Source organism: Leucopleurus acutus, assembly GCF_964270905.1.
Source record: "Leucopleurus acutus genome assembly, chromosome: 2".
Classification (NCBI taxonomy): domain Eukaryota; kingdom Metazoa; phylum Chordata; class Mammalia; order Artiodactyla; family Delphinidae; genus Leucopleurus; species Leucopleurus acutus.
In genome coordinates, this window is record NC_139143.1 from 177,707,049 (window position 1) to 177,726,262 (window position 19,214).

The 19,214-nt window shown below is 57.2% G+C and overlaps 1 protein-coding gene across 2 annotated transcripts; it reads left to right on the forward strand.

Moving 5' to 3' along the window:
- Positions 1–9,255: 9,255 nt before the first annotated feature.
- On the forward strand, positions 9,256–17,978 carry SH2D5 (SH2 domain containing 5; the record flags this gene model as incomplete). 2 transcript variants are annotated; one of them, XM_082832853.1, is made up of 10 exons in its annotated part: positions 9,256–9,325; positions 11,833–11,961; positions 12,296–12,376; positions 12,860–12,934; positions 13,960–14,106; positions 15,394–15,642; positions 15,795–15,969; positions 16,340–16,448; positions 16,942–17,101; positions 17,775–17,978. In XM_082832853.1, exons 2-10 carry the CDS (start codon positions 11,875–11,877, stop codon positions 17,976–17,978), a joined length of 1,287 nt encoding a protein of 428 aa, XP_082688979.1. In that variant the 5' UTR covers positions 9,256–9,325; positions 11,833–11,874. The 2 variants fall into 2 exon arrangements, with proteins under 2 accessions (XP_082688979.1, XP_082688980.1); XM_082832854.1 differs by lacking the exon at positions 9,256–9,325 and having other exon boundaries at positions 11,830–11,961; positions 12,293–12,376.
- Positions 17,979–19,214: the final 1,236 nt, after the last annotated feature.

Sequence of the window (19,214 nt, forward strand, 5' to 3'; positions counted from 1 at the left end):
GAAAGAGGTTAAGCCAGCCTTACACGTGAACTGCTGTACTTAGCCAACTAAAACCTTAATCCAAAAATTTAGGATTATAGTTGAAGTTTCTCATCTTTGGAACCTGATAAATCACAGTTCTTTGGGTTAAGCAAAAGTTCTAATCTTATCCATGAAGAGAAAGTCTATTCTTAATTGGATAAAGACCATTATTAAACTGTTTCCCTCAGTCAGAGGTTCTGACTGACATTACTTTCCAGCGTGTAGAGTTGCTTTGCATTTCTGTGGTAAAACAGATGGTCACTCAGTTCTGCAGAGCTGAAGCTGAAGAGCTAGAACTGTTGAAGCTCTAGGCTTAGAAACTCCTTGATGAACACGTGCTTGGAAGCCAGGAGATGCTAAACGGCATCCCTCAGCTGTGCTGAGTTTTCCTTTTTTAAGAAACTAATCTCTACTATCTTTTTCTTTATTTTTATTTTTTTATTTATTTATGGCTGTGTTGGGTCTTTGTTTCTGTGCGTGGGCTTTCTCTAGTTGCGGCAAGTGGGGGCCACTCCTCATCGCGGTGCGCGGGCCTCTCACTGTCGCGGCCTCTCTTGTTGCGGAGCACAGGCTCCAGACGCGCAGGCTCAGTAGTTGTGGCTCACGGGGCTAGTTGCTCCGCGGCATGTGGGATCTTCCCAGACCAGGGCTCGAACCCGTGTCCCCTGCATTGGCAGGCAGATTCTGAACCACTGCACCACCAGGGAAGCCCCTCTACCATCTTTATTACTGTATTCTTTCTATAATTTCCACAAGATTCTTAACTTTGAAGGCTTTTTTTTTTCTGTTGGAGTAATTTTCTGCCTTTATTTAAATTCATTAGCTTAGTTTTAACTGCTTCTAATTTGTTTTGTCAACAACAGGTATGTCAAAGGAGGTTTCTAAAGGTATGTTCCCAAGCTGTTTTCCTCAAAAATTGCAACTCGTGGGACTTCCATGGCGGTCCAGTCGTTAAGACTCTGCGCTTCCACTTCAAGGGTGCAGGTTCGATCCCTGGTCTGGGAACTAAGATCCCACATGCCCGCAGCTCAGCCCCCCCACACACACACACAATTTGCAACTCTTGATATTGTATGTAAATGTAGAATTTACACCATTTGCTGTTAAATCTTTGCTTATTAGAGAAAGTTCTTTCTCTAGGGGGCCTTGAATATGTTTGACAAAGCGTAGTTATTAGTTTGACTTATTACTTAAATAATAATAGTGACAATAATAGCTAACACTAAATGAATTTTTTCTATGTGACAGGGTCTGTACATACATTAGCCTTGTTTAACCCTAGCAACCCTATGAAATGGTCATTGTTTATTATTCCCATTTTACAGAAGGGAAAACTCAGGCACAGAGTGAGGCTGAGAAACTTGCCTCAGGACACAGTAAGTGGCAAAGACAGAATTAAACCCAGGCACTCTGAATGCAGAGCCATCTCTAGCTGCTCTGCTCCATTGTCTCCCCGTGACAATTTTTCAGGCTTCTGAATTCTCCCTTTATCTTACAGCACAATGACTCTGTGTTCTATTCATGGAAAAGAAAGGATTTAAGAGTGCAGAGGATTTGGAAATGAGATTAAATTATTAAATTTGCTAATTAGGAGTCAGTGTGACTTTTGTCTTAAGAAGTTTGGTAAGCACTATTAAAATTAGATCTTGGATTACTGGAAAATGTTAGCTAGGCTGCCCTAAGGTAGTCTTTTGTTTGTTTGTCTTTTAGGACACTATGCAGGCACTTGATCACTCTCAAATCCTAGCCATGGGACACTTTCTGGTTTCCTCACAATTTGCTTATTCCAGGCAGATTCTTTGAGTTCACAGGATGCTGACAGTTGTGAGCACTTTCCCTCCAGGGGTCACAGCTTCTATCAGAACTTTTATGTTGCTAACTGAGCAGCGCTCTAACCCTTTATAGACTGTAAACTTGCATTCCATGAGGGCTACCAAGAGAAATTCCAGAACGGGGATTGTCTGACAACTGAATTTTTTGTATATAATACCGGCTTAGTAATCATGAACTGGAATAATAGAAATCCTTGCCCTTGATTCTGAAAGAAACCTTAGTCATCCGGTCTCTCCTACCATCTCTGTCTGCTTTGTTCGCCCAATTCCAACAGATAATTCTTTTTCCTAAAACCCAGAGTTGCACAACATCCTTGCTCATCCATTTTACTGTTTAAGAACTTTTACTCTGATGAAATTCTTCTCATGTCAAACCTAAATCCTTACGTTGTAACTTAAATTCGCTGGTATGTAGAATAAGACATTTTCACTAATTCCAAATTGGGATTGACTTCTGGTTAGAGTATATGACTCAGCCCAGCATACTAATAACATCTTTAGCTGTGATCTTGCACAGTGGTCTTTGGGGCCTGTATCACTTACCAGCTATGTGACCTTGGCTAAGACAATCTCCCTGAGCCTTGATTTCCTCATCTGTAAAATAAGCTCCGGACGCGCAGGCTCAGCGGCCGTGGCTCGCGGGCCCAGCCGCTCCGCGGCATGTGGGATCCTCCCGGACCAGGGCACGAACCCGTGTCCGATGGGCCCAGCCGCTCCGCGGCATGTGGGATCTTCCCGAACCGGGGCACGAACCCGTGTCCCCTGCATCGGCAGGCGGACTCTCAACCACTGCGCCACCAGGGAAGCCCTAACAGAATTTTTTTCTTCCAGTTAGCAGATTTTTAAACCACTAGGAGCTTACTTGTTAAAATATGAGCAGGGGGCTTCCCTGGTGGCACAGTGGTTGAGAGTCCGCCTGCCGATGCAGGGGACACGGGTTCGTGCCCCGGTCCGGGAAGATCCCACATGCCGCGGAGCGGGTAGGCCCGTGAGCCATGGCCGCTGAGCCTGCGCGTCTGGAGCCTGTGCTCCGTAATGGGACGGGAGAGGCCGCAGCAGTGAGAGGCCCCCGTACCGCAAAAAATAAAATAAAAAAAGATGAGCAAGAAAAAAAACACAGCTTTGAGTTACAGATGCCAGGGAGCAGGAGAGAAGAGCAGCCAGCTGGACGAGAAAAGTGAGTTCCTTCTAGGCTGGGGTTACCAGAGGCCTTGGTAGCCATCGGCTGCCACCTGGGCCAAACGTGGGGCCTTAGCTGGCTGTGGATGAAGAGCGGGGCTGCAGAGAAACTGCAGCTACTCGATGTGCAATCTTTTTAAAATCTCCATTAAATATTATTACCACCTTATGTTTTCAACATAGACGTTATTTTGGATAGTATTTGATGTTACCTGCCTTTCTTCACTTTCTGAAATGCACCCCTAGACTCCTGTCTGACAACAAAGCCTCTAACGAGTGTTTCTGGGGAGGGGTCCTCTTTAAACCTGTACTTTTAAGTTGGAAAAGTACTAGAACTATTCCTTGTTCCCCTTCTTCTCAAATGGGGTACAGGTAGCAACAAGATTAAATACCTATTTCTGGGGCATTCGTTTTATTCCATAGTATTGGGGGCAGTGCTTTATGTTAATATCAAAAGAAGTAGAAGGAAGTACAAAGTCCACAATAGTCACTAAGATGAAACGAGATTTCCTAGAAATAAAGCAGCGGCGGCACTGAGGCTCTACAGGTGATCCCCAGGGAGTGCCCGTTCCCTCTTCTCCAAAAGCACTGCCCTAACCGTGACTGAGAGTGTGGGTGGAGGTGCCTGCATTCTGTGCCCCTTTGGAACTAAGACTGAAACTTCAGGCAAGCACAGAACCTTCTGGTTCTCAACTGGAAACGAGAGTCGAACTAGATTAGGTAACATTTCTCTGATCCTGTAACCTCCACACTTCCTGCCACCCAGAAAACACCGGAAAGAGAGAGGATCTGGCTGTAGAATGTTGTGGTCTGGTCTGCTTTGTGAATGAATGAAAAGGAATCTTATTTTAATCACTGTATTTGTCTCCTTGGCCCGTAACAAAATACCACAGACAGGGCGCTTGAACAACAATTGATTTTCTCAGTTCTGGAGTCTAGAAGTCCAAGATAAAGGTGTCTGTAGGGTTAGCGCCTTCCGAGGGCGGAGGGAAGGATCTGCTCCCGGCCTCTCTCCTTGGCTTGTGGTTGGCTGTCTTCTCCCTGCAGGCACCTTATCTTCCTTCTGTGTGTCTGTGTCCAAATTTCCTCTTCTTATAAGCATACCAGTCATATAGGATCAGTGCCCACCCTAATAACCTCATTTTAATGTAATTACCTCTTTACAGACCCTATCTCTAAATACAGTCATGCTCTGAGGTACTAGGTGTTAGGACTCCAACATATTAATTTGGGGAGAAAGGACACAGTTCAGCCCATAACATATCTTAGAATTTAAAAAAAAAAAAAAATTCTGTTCTAGGTCACTTACTTGAGGGGGTGTGCAAGACGTTGAGGGGAGGGGGGTAAGTTGCAGGGATGGCCATTAGGACACACCCGAGGGAAGGAAACCATGGTGCTCAAGGTTGAAAGTAGCTACCAACATGGGAAGGTATTGCTGAGGAAACATGGAAACGTGCGCTGTAAAAGCCAGATGCGTATGGGATGCTGTGCTGAGGCCTGTTCCAAGCTCACCATCTTGGCTCCAGTTTCAGTCCTCTTGTTGGAGACGGGCTTGGAAAGGATGTGATGTTACTTCCCACTCAACATTGATCAGCTGGCAACTCCAGTACCAGATTCTGGGGTTTCTAGTGAAAAGGGAAGATTGTGATAGCAAGATCACACATGTATGGTTTAGTCACTGTCACTGACTCATCAGGAAATGCCATGACAGGGCCATGTGCCCTCACTTGTTCAGGGATCACGACCCTACCACCGTAGCTTGCCTTGTCATTCCTTCCCCTGCTTAATAGAGATGATTTCTCTGGTCTTCCAGCAAAAGTGAGTCATTAATCCAGTGGTTGAGGTTCTATACCTGATGGCTCCCAAGAGCTGTCAGGAATGTAGGATGAGATATGTGGGGGCAGATAATGATGCGGTGGTGGCTGTTTCATGCTGCAGCCTGAGCGGAACTAGCTTGGCTCACCCAGGAGATGGCTGACTCCCACTCAAGTTTGTTTCCCTTGGTGCAAACCTCTGAGCTTGTACATCTATTGTACATTTACTAAGGCTACATGCATGGTAGAAGCTCAGAGTTTCTGTGCTTTTGGTGGAATTAGGTCCACTGAGTTTGGTAACCTGAGCTCAGACGGGTGGTTACCTTACTCTGGTACACAAATAAAAATGAAGAAATGAACTTCAAATGTATAAATCCATTTGGTTTTGAAACATCATATTCCTGAGTGAGTGTATTGGTGAAGACCAATAAGAAGAGGATCCTCGGTGGTCACAAAGTCAGGAGTCAATGTCACGTACATTTTCCACACATGTGTCTTCCCAGTTCTGGTTTTTGTGGTGTTCTGTTGTAAATTTCTGTATCCCGGGGGTCTAGCACAGTGCCTGCCACTCAGATCTTCACCTTCTGTCCCTTTCTCCTGAGAAAGATTTAGAAGGCAAAATTCTCCCTCTGGTTTTAATGGTTTCACCATCTGAATTTAATTCCTTGGTCCTTTTTCATTTTGACCTGAAACAAATTCCTGTTGCTATTTTTAAAATTATAGGCATCAGGATGAATTGTGTGCCTCAGGAACTCATTAGAGCCAGTAGTTAATTCTGTTGTGGCTTGTGTTGTTTTCTCCAAAGAGTCTCAAAATGGGGACTGTGGTCTAGTAATTGGCAAGTCCTCTATTTAAAATTTACATGCTTTTTAGGAAAGCTAGTAAGAATTAACCCTTCATCCTTTGTGTACCCTGAGTTTCATAAATTGGGATTTTCGGAAAGCAGGACCAAGTTGTAAATCAATCGATCCTTCTCATCAATGGACTCAGGGTTGTCCCGTGGCCTCGGTGAAGGGTTTTCCAGAGCACCTGGTGTGCGAACTCAACGAACACTTGCCATTCAATAATGCATAAAAGAAACTCAAGAAAAACAGCCAAGTCTAACAGCAGCGAATATCCACTGAGCACTTCACTTACCGTGGGTCAGGCACTGTGCCAAGCACTCTGCCCACACTAACTCATGGGAACCCTCACGTCCCTATGATTCAGGTGTTAGTAACGCTTCCAGATGAGGCGCTGGAGGATTAAGGTGCTTGCCCAACGTCCCACACCTAGTCAGAGGAAGTGCCCAGATTTGGGACCAAGCCTCGAGGCATTACACCTCACTGCGGCCTCTTGGAAGGGCATCCAGGTGCTCTGGGGAGACAAAGCGATGCGCCGCAGGCCAGCATGGCTCACACCTGCCTCCTTCCCAACTCCCCTGAGGCCCTCAGACCTCTGCTGTGCCCGCCTACCTCTGTCAGGGTGCCCACCTGTGGGGGTGCAGCCTGTGCCGCCCCTGGGCCCCTGCTTTCCTGCCGTGTGGCAATGCTGGTGTTTCCTCTGCAGAATTCAGGTGTCATACCCGCCAAAGGCCGGACTGAATCGGGCTTGCTGTTTATTTTTTGGCACCTACAAGGTTCTGGGCCCTTTGGGAACAAAAGCGCTCTCCATCTCCAAGCTGTGGCTGACACCCTGGGCTGGATTTGCTCACCAGTTTTCCCCCATCTCAGTGGATTTCCGTGTAACCCGAAGGACATGGTCACGGCCCCGTGCAGTGATAAGTGATAACGTTTGTGCGGAGATTTCTCGAGCGGGCTGGGCAGGCTCAGTTAACTCTCTTACAAGAAAGGCCCAGAACGGCCGGCGGGAAGAGGGCGAGGAAAGGGATGCGCCACATCCCCACCCCTCTGGGGCTGAAGGAAGGAAGGGAGAGACTGGCCGAGTTCCCCAGAGGCCGGGCCCTGCGCGCATTCATTCACTCATCAAGACAATCCCTGAAGGCCTCCTGCGGGCCAGGCTGTCCTGCGCACTGGGGATGGAAGCCCTTCAAGGGCCGAGGCTGCTCGCACTCTGGTAAGAGGAGTAGGATGACGGGCAGGAGTGGCGAGGGCTCTTCAGGAGGTGGAGGAGTCACTGGTTGTCAGGGAAGCTTGTCGGAGGAGTAGCTGCCGCAGCCGCCGCCAACAGGACGAAGAGGGGCTAGCTAGGGGGCGGGAGGGGAAAAACTCTCCGGGAGGAGGGAACCTTCGGCTAGGCCCGAGGCACTCAGGTCCCTCACCCGGGAAAAGACGCCCTCGGCGGGAGGGAGCTGCCCCTCCCTCCCTTTAAGGCGGAGCGCCCGGGTGCGAGACGGCGGGGGCGGTGCCAGGGACCCCCGCGGCCGCTGATTGGACGGCGCGGCCGAGCGGAGCCGCCCCGCGGGCGCCGATTGGGTGGGCGACGGCCGAGGTGACCTGGGCGCTGGTTCCCGCGGCCACGTGGGGGGCGCGCGGGGAGGGGGGGCGCTGGGAGGGAGGCGGCAGGGGCGGGGCGGGCTCCCGGGTGGGCGGTGGAGACGCTCGGGGCTGCGCGGGGGTCGCAGCGCCGAGCTGCAGGACGGGGCTTGAGACGCGGCTGCCGCGGTGAGTGAGCGCCGGGGAGCCGGGCGGGGGCTGGGACTGGCTGACCGGCGGGAGCGGGACTCGGTCCCCCGGCGCGGAGATGGGGGAGGTTCTCGGATGGGGAGAAGCACCTCTGTCGCTTCCCCATCACCGTCATCATCCATCACCTCCACCATCCCATCCCCATCCGTCACTTCCACCGCCCCTCCGCCAGCGTCCTGCCTCGCTCGCCCCTCCGTCGGTCCGAGGACTTTCTCCGTCCCGGGCCGGCCGGGGACTGTCAGCTGAAAGCCCTGGCAGCGCTCCCCAGGAATAAATACCCACGCTGTGGAGCGCTCCGTACCGCCTGGGCGATTACCCCGTATGTGGTTTGGCCCCACTTAATCCTGAAAACAGCACTTTCCGCTTAATGTCGTCTGTACGGAGAGACCGCCCTGTACTGATAGCACCGCCTTCCCCACCCCACACGCACACACATCTCGTATCTTCTTCACCCTGCTGTATTTTCCTCCAAGTAACTGAAGCCCCCTGAAATGTTTGGGTTTTTTTAAAATTTATTTTATTTATTTATTTTTTGGCTGCGTCAGGTCTTTGTTTCTGTGCGCGGGCTTTCTTCTCTTGTTGCGGTGAGCAGGGGCTACTCTTCCTTGCGGTGCGCAGACTTCTCATTGCGGTGCCTTCTCTTGTGAAGCACGGGCTCTAGGCGCGCGCGCTTCAGTAGTTGTGGCACTTGGGCTCAGTAGTTGTGGCTCGCGGGCTCTAGAGCGCAGGCTCAGTAGCTGTGGTGCACTGGCTGTTGCTCTGTGGCATGTGGAATCTTCCCAGACCAGTGCTCGAACCCGTGTCCCCTGCATTGGCAGGCGGATTCTTAACCACTGTGCCACCAGGGAAGCCCCTCCTGAAATGTTGATTTCTAGTACCGTCCTCCCAACCCAGCTTGGGTGCTCCGTGAGGGCTGGGACTTTGTTTTGTTCACCTGGCACATAGCGCTTGGAAATATTCTCAGCAGGAACAGATAGATGAACAACTCCAGGAGGCAGCTGCTTTACTACCCCACTTTATGCTTGAGGAAATGGAGTCTGAGAGGTTGTGACTTGTTGGTTACATCAGCCAACCCTGTGGGACCCCACAGTCCACGATCTTGACCCTAGGCTGCATGGTTCAATCTGTCCCATCCTGTGGTCCAGGCAGGTAGGGGTGGCACCAGGGGTTGTACTGGGGGCAGGGGGCTCTTCTGTGCTGCTGAGCCAAAGCCAGTGGAGCTGAGGCAGGTGACTGGAGTGGCCCTGGTAGCCCCAGACCATCTGGCCCAGGAGGCAGTCAGAGAGAGAAAGCAGCTGTTTTGCTGATCAGATCCACCCCCAGCACCGGAGGTGTTCCGGGCCACTGCCGCTGCTTCCTTGCCTCACCTGCCCCTGGATAGGCTGGGACCCACCAGACTCCAAAGGTGGACACCCTGCTCACTTGGAGGAGGGCGCTGCCATGGCCTTGGGAAAGACCCCCAGAGACCCAGGCTTGCTTCCGAGCTCCCCCGAATGCTGTGTGACCTTGGGCAAGTGACTTCACCTCCTGAGCCACCATGTACTAAGCACAGAGTCTGCAGGCTGAGTGGTCTCCCACGATGCTGGAAGGTGGGCCCTCCTTATGACAACCATTCAGCTACAGTGCAGTGCAGCAGAGGGCCTCTGTCCGTGACCCTCGAGGTAGTCAACTCATCCAGTTCCCTGTCTCTAAGCAGGGCCACCTGGAAAACCTCAGAGGAGCAAGAGAAGGGCCCCAGTCTCATTTCAAATGTGTCTGCGTAGGAAGGTTCTGGCCCAGAGCCAGGCTCCTGTGCAAAACCTCAGAAAAACAGGTCTGATCCAAAGGGATAAGTGGGTGTCTGTGCCTGGAACAGGTAAGCGGGTCTGTTTCCAGGGTTAGGGTGAGCCTGCACCCTCCCTGGTCCCCTGGGCAGCCCCCAACTTGAGGCCTGGAGCCGAAATGCACTGCACCTCTCAGGCTTGGGGGGAAGAAACCTCCAGTTTTCCGGGGTAGGAGAAGGATCAGGTGATGGGGGATAAGGGGGGACCTATAAGAGGGCCAGTGGTCTCCCCACCCGCACCCCACAGCCTGCACCCTGGGGTGTCCCCAAGGAAGCTGCGGCTCTGGATCTGGAGGACGGAGGCTGTTCACAGCCTTAGACACAGCTGTCCTGGCCTGTGTGTGTGCCATAGCCCTCGTGGTTCCTTTCCATCTTAACACTCTTAGCATCTGAGGGGCTGTGTCAGCAGCAGCGCAGGCAGCATGTGAAATGTGCTCCCCATCTCTCCCTCCTCCCATCTCTCCTTTGTCTCTTTTTCTACTGTCTTTCTCCCCACTCCTCTGTTCCCACTTCTGTTGGCTGCCTTTTCATCCTGGGTTCCTTCGCTCTCTCCCTTTTGCCCCGTTTGGTTTTTGGTCTTTGCCTCCTCTGTCCCACCCACACCCACCCTCTCCCCCGCACCACCCCGCCCACGGGTTCCGGGCAGCCCAGCCCAGGATGTGATTATGAAGTTGAAAGGCGAGTTCCCTGGAAGCCCCGTCTCCATACCTGGAACCGAGGCCACGTAGCTCTTGTGCCAGTTACACACCTAACTTGCTGTATTTAAACGTAAAATGACAGTAGGTAATGGACGTGATGTGAAAAATAATTAGGATCACAAAGTAGCGAGGTGCCAGGAGGGCGGAGCCAGGGAGTCTTCAAAGGGACCGCGCGGCCTTTATTCGCTGGCTCTTCCCTTACTGGCTGCTCATTGGATATGGTCGACTGCTGCTGGTGCCCCCACCTGGCCTGAGCCTGGGGTTGAAGGTCAGGGGCAGGCTGAGGTAGGGGCCGTTCCTGGGCCCTCGGCGCTGGATCAGCTCCAAAGCACCCAAACCCTCCTTCTCCAGGACTCCTGCGGGTGCACCCATTTCCTGCCCAGCGCCCTGTCTGACCCCTGCTTTCTCCTGGCAGGAATCATGGCCCCCAGGCAGGCCCCCCCTCCTGGCCCGGGTGGTCTCTTCTCAGGTGTGGCCTGGTGCAAGGAGGGCACTGAAAGTGGTCAGACCTCGCTGTCCTCCCAAGCTCCTGCCTGACCATCAGGTTTGGGGGTTCCCCATCCCTCGTGAGACTGTACTTGTTGATCACAGCTCCGAGCCTGGCAGGCATCGTGCTGGGTTCTGTGCCTGCATTCAATTCTCATTGACTCCTCATGTTATCCCAGGTTTGGGGACAAGGAAATGGAGGCTCAGAGAGGTGAGGCAGCTTGCCCAAGGTCGCACAGGATTTGGACCCAGGTCTCTCTGATCCCAAGTGCAGTGATTACAAGTAGCCTGGTGAGACGGAGCCCGCCAGGATGGGGGATGGAGGTGGGGGTCTAAGTTGGCCCCAGGGAAGCCTGAGGGAGCTGAGTCCCTGGGACCTAGGCAGAGGCATTCAGCCATTCTGTCTGTGACGAGTTTATTCCACGTTCACTGAGCACCAGCTGTGGTCTGAGCTCTGACGGGGAGTAAGTGCTCTCCCTGCCCTTGAGGACGGTCTAGAAGGCAGTTTTCCTCCTCTTCCCTCTCTGGTGGATCTGGGAGAGGGGCCCCAGGAAAGACCAGAGCCTGGGGTGGGCTGGGGCAGAGCTCCTCAGCACCCCCGGGGCAGTTGTCCACCCTCCCCACCCCCTGCCTCAGCATCAGTGTCCGGTCTGGCTGGGGTGGGGTCTTCTGGCAGGGGCTGGAGTCAGGCTGGGCGGAAGGAGCCAGGGCCCCGTTGACGCAGCCTTGGCCATCCAGTGCGCCCTGCCCCTGTGGACTCCAGAGCTCCTGCCCTGGAACCTGCTGTGGCTCCCCACTGCCCACAGGGCAGAGCGCCAGTGTGACATTTAGGACCGATCGATCCCAACCTGGCGACTGCTCTGCTAAGTTCTGCCTCAGGGCCCCAGCTGCCTTCACGCCTCCGTGCCTGTGCAGACTGTCCTCGCCGCTGTCACATCCCTCCTCTTGGGTGCTGCCTTCCCAGGCTGTCCCCCTCCCCTGGCGCTTTGCACAAGCTGGTTACATGTCTGCACCCCCTTCCTCCAGCTCCTTCCTGAAGCTCACTCCTCAGCGAGGCCTTCTCGGCTGTAGTCGACCCCAGCCTGCCCTTCATTTCCTCCTCTCTGCTTTACCACCATCTAGCATATTCCATATCTTACTTATTATTTAGCTTACTGTCGGCTCCATGAGGGCAGGCAGGGAGTTTGTCACTTGGGTCAAGGCCGTGTGTCCCCTGGGTCCCAGCGCCCGGGGTGCTGCCTGGCACACAGCCAGTGCTCAGGCAGGGTTTGTTGGATGCAAGAGCTTGGTGGCCTCTGACGGATGCTCTGAGGCTCGACCGCCTGGGCGCCAGCCCTCCTCCCCTGCCCTTTGCAGCCTTCTCTCCTGCGGACCCTGAAGCCGGGCACCCTGGGGGCCATGCAGAAGGCCGGGGCGGGGGGCCGGAGAGCCTCCGACTGCGGCCCTGCCCCTCACCGGCCCAGGTGCATCACCAAGTTTGCCCAGGTGGGTGGGGCCGCCCCACGAGGTGGGCTCCGATGGGCGTGACTGGGTGGCAGGCCCTGGGGGTGGACAGGAGCCGTGGGTCACGGGCCTATTTCGGTGGCCCCAGCTCTGGAGTGTGTGTGCACAGATGAGGCGATGGTGCCGCAGAGGGGCCGAGTGGCTTCACCAGGGAGAGTAGCAGAGCCTGGACTCCGAGTCCGCGCTCTGTCACCGTCCACAGCCTACCCGACAGAGCAGAGTGCGTGCGTGGAGGGCGATTTGGAGGACGGGGGTCAGGAGCCATGGGCCTGACTCCCCGCGCCGCCATCCCACCCCCCACCCCACCCCCAAGCAGTACGTGGGCTCCTTCCCCGTGGACGACCTGGACACCCAGGAGAGCGCGTGGCTGGTGCAGCAGCAGCTGTGGGCACTGAAGGTAGGGGGCTGGGGGCTGGGGAGCGCACTTCCCTGCGGGGGATCACAGCCTTGGGGTGTCGGCCTGGGAATGGCCCGAGACCCTGTGATCCGTTCCAACCTCCATTCAGAGAGATGGAGCAAGTGAGGCCCAGGGAGGGGCAGGACCAACGCCGTTCTGAGAGATGGGCCCAGTCAGGACCACACCCGGGCTCCTGGAGCCACGCCCCTGAAGCCCCGGGGGCCCCCTCCCTTGGGCGGTCATGACCTGTGCCCCACAGGTGGGAGAGATGCGGGGGTGGTCATAACATGGCCCAGGGGTTGGTCTGCCAGGAGCCATCCACACTTCCCCGGCTCCTGGGGGGGGTCCCTGTCCAGGGCTCAGTCCCCTGGCCGCTGGGGTGGAGTTGGCTGACCAGCCCAGGGGGACTAGTGCAGAGGCTGGGCTGGGCAGGGCAGGGCCTTGGAGGTAATGTCTGCCCCCCACCAACTGTCTCCCCCCCAGGACTGTCCCCGCCGCCGGGCTGTCATCCTGAAATTCAGCCTTCAGGGCCTCAAGATCTACAGCGGGGAGGGTGAGGTAGGAACCCATGTGGGTGCAGGTGAGGACCGGACAGGTGTCCTGCTCCCTGGGAATGCTCTCGCCTCCATCCAGCCCTGCACTGCCCCTCCAGCCTCCCCGCTGCCCAGCCTGCTCTGGGCCTTTGGACGTCCTCTCTCCAAGGCCCTCCCGCCCTGGCAAGCGTGGATGACAGTTTCTCCTCCCTCTCACCCGCCGGCCACCAGCCCACCAGAATCTCCGGGGGCCACCTCCTGGCCTGAGCATCAGGACCAACCAGCCCCACGAGGTTTCTGTGGGTCCCCGGGCTTGGCCAGTGGGCTGTGGCTAGCCTCTCATGACTGTGGAACAGGGCCAGGCAGGCTGGAGGCCAACTGGGAGCCCCTGCTTGGCCTGCCATCCTCCTGTTGGTGCAAACCAGTGTTTGATGAACACTAAACCACGTGCCAGACTGTGAGACCCACGACTCCGGCACCACTCACCTAGGACTGGTGTAAATGTGTGCAGAGCTGTGCATTGCGGGGCCCTGGGTTCAGGGCCTGTGCCACCTGCATGAGGTCTCGCTCACCCCCCAGCCCCACTTGTCACAACAAGGACTCAGAGAGCTGCCCGCACCGGCCCAAGTCACCCGGAGAGTGAGTGGCAGAGCCAGGATTTGAACCCCTGTCACCTGACTCCAGAGACCAGGCGTGCAAGCCCAGGGCTGGCCACAACCGCCTGTCCCCGTGACCCGCAGGCCGTGAACCCTCTGCCCCTCAGCTCCGTAGCTTGGCATGACCACCCCAGCCAGCAGGTCGGCAGCAGGGAGCAAGGGACCCGAGCTCAGGTTCCCTGTGAAGGATGAGGGTTCCCATGTGAAGCGTGGTTTGGGCAGGCCTGGAAGGAGGGCAGAGTTCTTCACCCCAGGAGCAGGGTGGGCCCGAAGCTGGGCGTGCAGGCTGGAGAGCAGGCCCGGGAGGCCTGCCAGCGGGTGTGCGGGGCCCTCGGGGCTGGCACACGCTGGGCTGGCAGCTGCAGACCATGCGGTGTGCCTGCTGCATCCCCAGGTGCTCCTGATGGCTCACGCCCTGAGGCGCATACTCTACTCCACCTGGTGCCCAGCCGACTGCCAGTTCGCCTTCACGGCCCGGAATCCCCGGAGCCCGGCCAGCAAGCGCTTCTGCCACCTCTTTGTGGGCAGCCAGCCTGGAGAGGTACCCGGGGCCCAGGGCAGGGGGCGCAGCACTCGGAGGGGGGCGTGCTGTGCATCAGTGTGGGTTCCAGGGACCGAGGCCCTGGACGGCTCAGCCACGCTGGCCCGCGCCCCTCCAGGCATGCACCGCTTGCCACCCCGGCTCCTGCTGTGGCACTGCCCTCTGAGGACGCCCTCAAAGCGAGTCAGTGGCCTCAGCGTTCCCCGAGCTTGGAGGTGGGGACCAGGCTGTGCCCTTAGAGATCGGAGGGTCACACTGCCAGGCCTTTGCCCTTGCTGTTCTCTCTGCCTGCAACCCCTTCCCCTTCTCATCCTGGCAAATTCCAACTCGCCCTTTGAGGCTCAGCCCGTGTGTCTGTGGAGCCCACCTTGAATCCTCCAGACCGCCCCCCACACTTTGCGGTCCTGTGACACGCACTGCACTCTGTCATCGGTCTGTCCCTAACTGCAGTCACGGGAATTCTTTGAGAGCAGAGGCTGGGTCCGGGGCTTGAACTGTTCTGGTGCTTGGCCCCGTGGGGAGAGTGGGTGGGCGGGTAGATCCCGAAAGGCAAAGCCAGTGTGGCCGCCATGAGCAGTGGAGCCTCGGCAGCCAACTGTTTGGCGAGCAGAGGCTGGGCTTGGTTCCGCGCAGCAAGCGTTTGCCGTCACCCCTGTATGTCGAGCCCTGGGCCGGCCACTGGAGTGACAGGTGGTTGACACGTGGCCCTTGATCTTCTGGAGCTCACAGTTCCAACGTGCTGGGCCTGGGTGATGTGTGTCGCGGATGGAATGTGTGGGCCCCAGAGTGCTGGGCTTCTCCAGGGGGTCTTCTGTGGTCCGTTTTCATTAAAGGGGCACAGGGAGGTGGGGAGGAGGAAGCTGAGGCGCAGAGATGCCATGCTGTACCCAGGGTCACACAGCAGCCTCTAGGTGACAGAGCCAGGATTGGATCCCAGGTTGTGTGACTTCAGGGCCTGGGCTCTTAGCCACTCCCCCAAGAGGGTACAATGCACAGGGTGAGGGTAGTAAACCTAGGGCTAGGAGTGCATTTAGCTCATGTCGTCGCAGCTCCAAGCATGACGCCTGGAACAAGGTAGATGCTCGGTATTTGTTAAATGAATAGAGGAAGCTGGTCGGGGATGCTGCATGGTGGTGAGGTTTTGAGGGATAAGAAGTTTTCCCAGGGAGAATGGGGAAGAGCATTCCACGCCGAGGGGCTGCATGCCCCCCTGGTGCCTGGGGTGATGCCTGAGGAGGCCCCCAGGAAACCTCCCCCAGCTGAGCCCGCCTCCCTCTCCCTCCCCAGGTCCAGATCCTGCACCTGCTGCTCTGCCGCTCCTTCCAGCTCGCTCACCTCTGGCAGCACCCTGAGGAACGGGCACGGCCTGAGCCCTGCCCGGGACCCGTAGGGGACGTGCCCCTGAAGCCCCTGTCGGGCCCTGGGGGCACCCCTGGCCTAGTACGGGAACCCCTCGGCCGTGATCAGCTCTCACAGCACGTTAACGCGCTGGTCTCCTTCGGGCGGCTGCCAGCAGGGGTGCCTGGGGGCAGTGGGGTACGCGGCACCCCAGCCAGGGAGTGGGCCATGGACAAGGGAACTGGGCGAAGGTTTGGGGATCAAGAGGGGCGGGTGCTGGACTTCCGTGGGAGGGGCTAATGGCTGGGCCTGAGTCTGGCCGCCCCTGCGGGGTCCTCTTGGTGCCCTAGAAGGAGCCGTCGGAGTCGGAAAGCCGCGGGGGCGCCCGCCACGCCCGCCTGGGGAACCCGTACTGCTCGCCCACGCTGGTGCGCAAGAAGGCCATCCGCAGCAAGGTGATCCGCTCCGGGGCCTACCGCGCCTGCACCTACGAGACGCAGCTGCAGCTGTCGGCTCGGGAGGCCTGTGAGTGGCCGGGCACGGCTGCGCGAGTCGGCGAGGGTGGGCCTGAGCGTCCGTGTCTGTGGGGCCGTGACTGTCGATGCCTGCGCCCGGGAGTGCTGAGGCCTCGTGTCCACGCGAGGGAGGGCGCGAGGGTGCAGCCGGGTCTGCGTGCCCAGGGGCTTGCAGAGGCGACTGCGTAGCTGCTGATGTGTTGTGACTGGGGAGGGGCTGTGCCTGGAGATGTGCCTGGGCGCTGCTGTGCCTCTGGGGAAGCAGAATGTGTGCAGACTGGGCCGGGAGCGGTGGCGGTGATGAGGCCTGTGGGCGTGGGCCGGGCTGGGCGTGGGAGGGGACCACCTCTCTTCCTCTGAGCCCTGGATGGTCTCCATAGTTCCTGACGCGTGGGAGGCCTGGCCCCGGGGTCCTGGGGGCCCCTCATGCCTGGTGGAGAGCGAGGGCAGCCTGACGGAGAACATCTGGGCTTTTACTGGCATCTCGAGGTAGGAGGGGGTGCCCAGCCCTTTTGGGGGGGCATCAGAGAAATAGGCTGTGGGCTCCCCCAAGGCCCTGAGACGTGTCCATCCCTGCACTTGGGCGGAGGCCTCCTGACCTCGGAACCTCAGGCCAGGGGCTTCCCCACCGTGGGCCTCAGTTTTCTCAAGTGTGAAGTGGGGGTAATAAAAGGACCTTCATTGCAGGGCTGTGGAGAGGATCAAATGAGGTTATTCAGGTAAAGCCTTCAGCGCCTGGCCTGTCACAGGGTTCAGCTCCCTAAATGCCAGCTCTCTACCGATTGGGTCTTGAAGTTGTCAGCAATCAGGACCCCCTTGGAAACCTTTTAGAAGGGAAGGCTAAAAGCTTCCTTCCGTTGCGGGTCTACTCTGGGGCAGGCACTGTGTTTACGATGCTGTGGAGCTGTGATGCCATTAAGCAAGCTGAGGCTGGGTCCTGACTAGGGGGCCCGCCCTCAGCCTCTCCCCTCTGCCCTCCCAGGCCCAGTGCCCTCGCCCTGCTGCGGAGAGACGTGCTTGGGGCCTTCCTGCTGTGGCCTGAGCCAGGCACCAGTGGCCAGTGGTGCCTGTCGGTGAGGACACAGTGCGGCGTGGTGCCCCACCAGGTCTTCCGGAACCACCTAGGCCGCTACTGCGTGGAGGTAACAGTGCTCCTGGCCCTGCCCCTCGCCCTCCAGCCCCGCCCTTTCCTAACCACTGAGGCCTGAGCCCTCCTCACCCTCATCCCGGGCCCCCATTGGCTCTCTCTGGCCCCACCCCTTATTTAACTCTCCATCCACTCTTTCGTCCTTGGCCCTTCTGGCCCCGCCCCCACTGGCCTATTGGCCCCACCTGTACTCTGCTGGCTCCACCCTAAGTTCTCTCGCTCCGGGGAGGTAGAGTCTTGGGCTAGGGTCATGCCTCACATTTTTACAGAAATCCCGGCTTTTAAAAAGTCACGCTTTCCCACACCCTAACTCATCTTTTAGCAGTAGAGGAAACTGATCAGAGAGGGTAGAGGCTTGCGTAAGCTCACACAGCCTCCGAGTCTCTAGGTCTGGAGTCTTGGCCTGATCACAGGTTTCCAGGGACAGGGGTGGGCAGGAAGGACTTTTTAAATGTGTGGCCTTACTTCCACGCCGAGTGCCTCAGTCCTGTCCAGGCTGGGAGGAGAGAAAGGGAGGGAACCGGGGTGTGGTTCTGCTGTGAGCAGGACAGTGTCCTCTCTGGGCTCGAATATCCTCCTCCCTCCTGGGGCAGGATCCTGTGTGAGGGGGCGGTTGTGTGGAAGGGGGAGCTGGAGCTGAAGTCCCTTCCCCTCCTCGCCCCCACCAGCACCTGCCGGCTGAGTTCCCCAGCCTGGAGGCCCTGGTGGAGCATCACGCTGGGACGGAGCGCAGCCTCTTCTGCTCCCTCGACATGGGCCGCCTGAACCCCGGCTACGAAGAGCAGGACTGCGGGCCCGAGGGCAGGCTTCCCCGGACGCTCCGGCCCCTTGGCCATGCCAAGTCCGAGGCAGAACTGCAGGGCCTGGGCTAGGACGCTGAGCCCCACGCCAAGAGGCCCCGCCTCACCCTGGCTCCTGGGCCTCAGCAGGCTGCTCTGCTCTGCCCTTCTGTCACCCCGCTGGGCACCAGTTCCATCCAGTCACTGCCCTTTGGACCAGTCTTCCATCACTGCCCTGCCTGTGGGCAGAGCCCCGAGAGTGGGGATCGCCAGCGGCTTCTCACACGGCCTGTCAGGATTGCAGGAGGGGCAGGCAGAGCTCCAGGCTTCCGTGGACTTGCTGCGTGACTGGGTGCTTGTCTTCTCTGGGCTTCACCTTACTCCTAGGTGGGGAGCTTTCCAAGGTGGGCGGGAAGGTTTGCTCCAGCAGAGGTGGAGCCCTCTCCTAAGGAGGCCAGGCCTTGGGGCCCTGACTGGGCGTCTCCAGAGAGCTCCTGACCCAGGCAGCCAGACGTGTGAGGGAGAGGTATCTGGGGAGGCAGGAGTGGGTTCTCACTTTGGGCGAAGGCATGGGGACGAGCCACCCTCTCCGTGAGAGAAACAGGGATGACGTGATGGAGCTTGGAGGCTCCATCCAGGCTGACGGAGCGAGGCCTGTTTCCCATGTCCTTTGAGGCTAAAGGAGTCTTCCCTTGAGTTCTGAAGAGTGGGGGTTAAGAGGGTGCAGAAAGGGCAGGACGGACAAAGAGCCGTGCCACCCAAAGCCCACATGCAGGTGGACACCTGTGTGCAGAGAGGGATGTGAATGGGCCGACAGGGCAGAGAATCTCAGTGAACCTTCAGACTAGGAAGGCTGGTTCTTCTCCACTCAAATCCACGGGCTTGTGGTTCCTGCTTACTTGGAAGGGATGTCCCAGTCTCATCCCCGCCCACACACCCCTGCCCCACCCAGGCTCACTTTCTTTGGCCATTTGACCGGGAGGGGCCAGCAGTGAGCTGCAGGCTTAGAGGGGTGACCAGGGTCCTGCTCCACTCATCCTGCAGGCCAGACTGGGTTTGGTGGCTGCCTGGGAAGCCCCCCAATGGTGGCATTTCCCTTAATGGGCATCTGTCAGGGGCCACTTCACTAGGCCAGCCCCCTTGGGGATGGGGGTCAGGGAGGAATCATCCAAAGATAGAACTGATGTGGGCCCTGCCAGAGGGTACTTGGCCTCAGCGGCAGTCGGGGGCCATCCAGGGAAATAACGCTAGTCTAAGGCAATGGCCCTGCGGTGACTGACGACGGATCTGGGTATTCCCCTGCATAAGGAAACTTGACAGACAGGCATG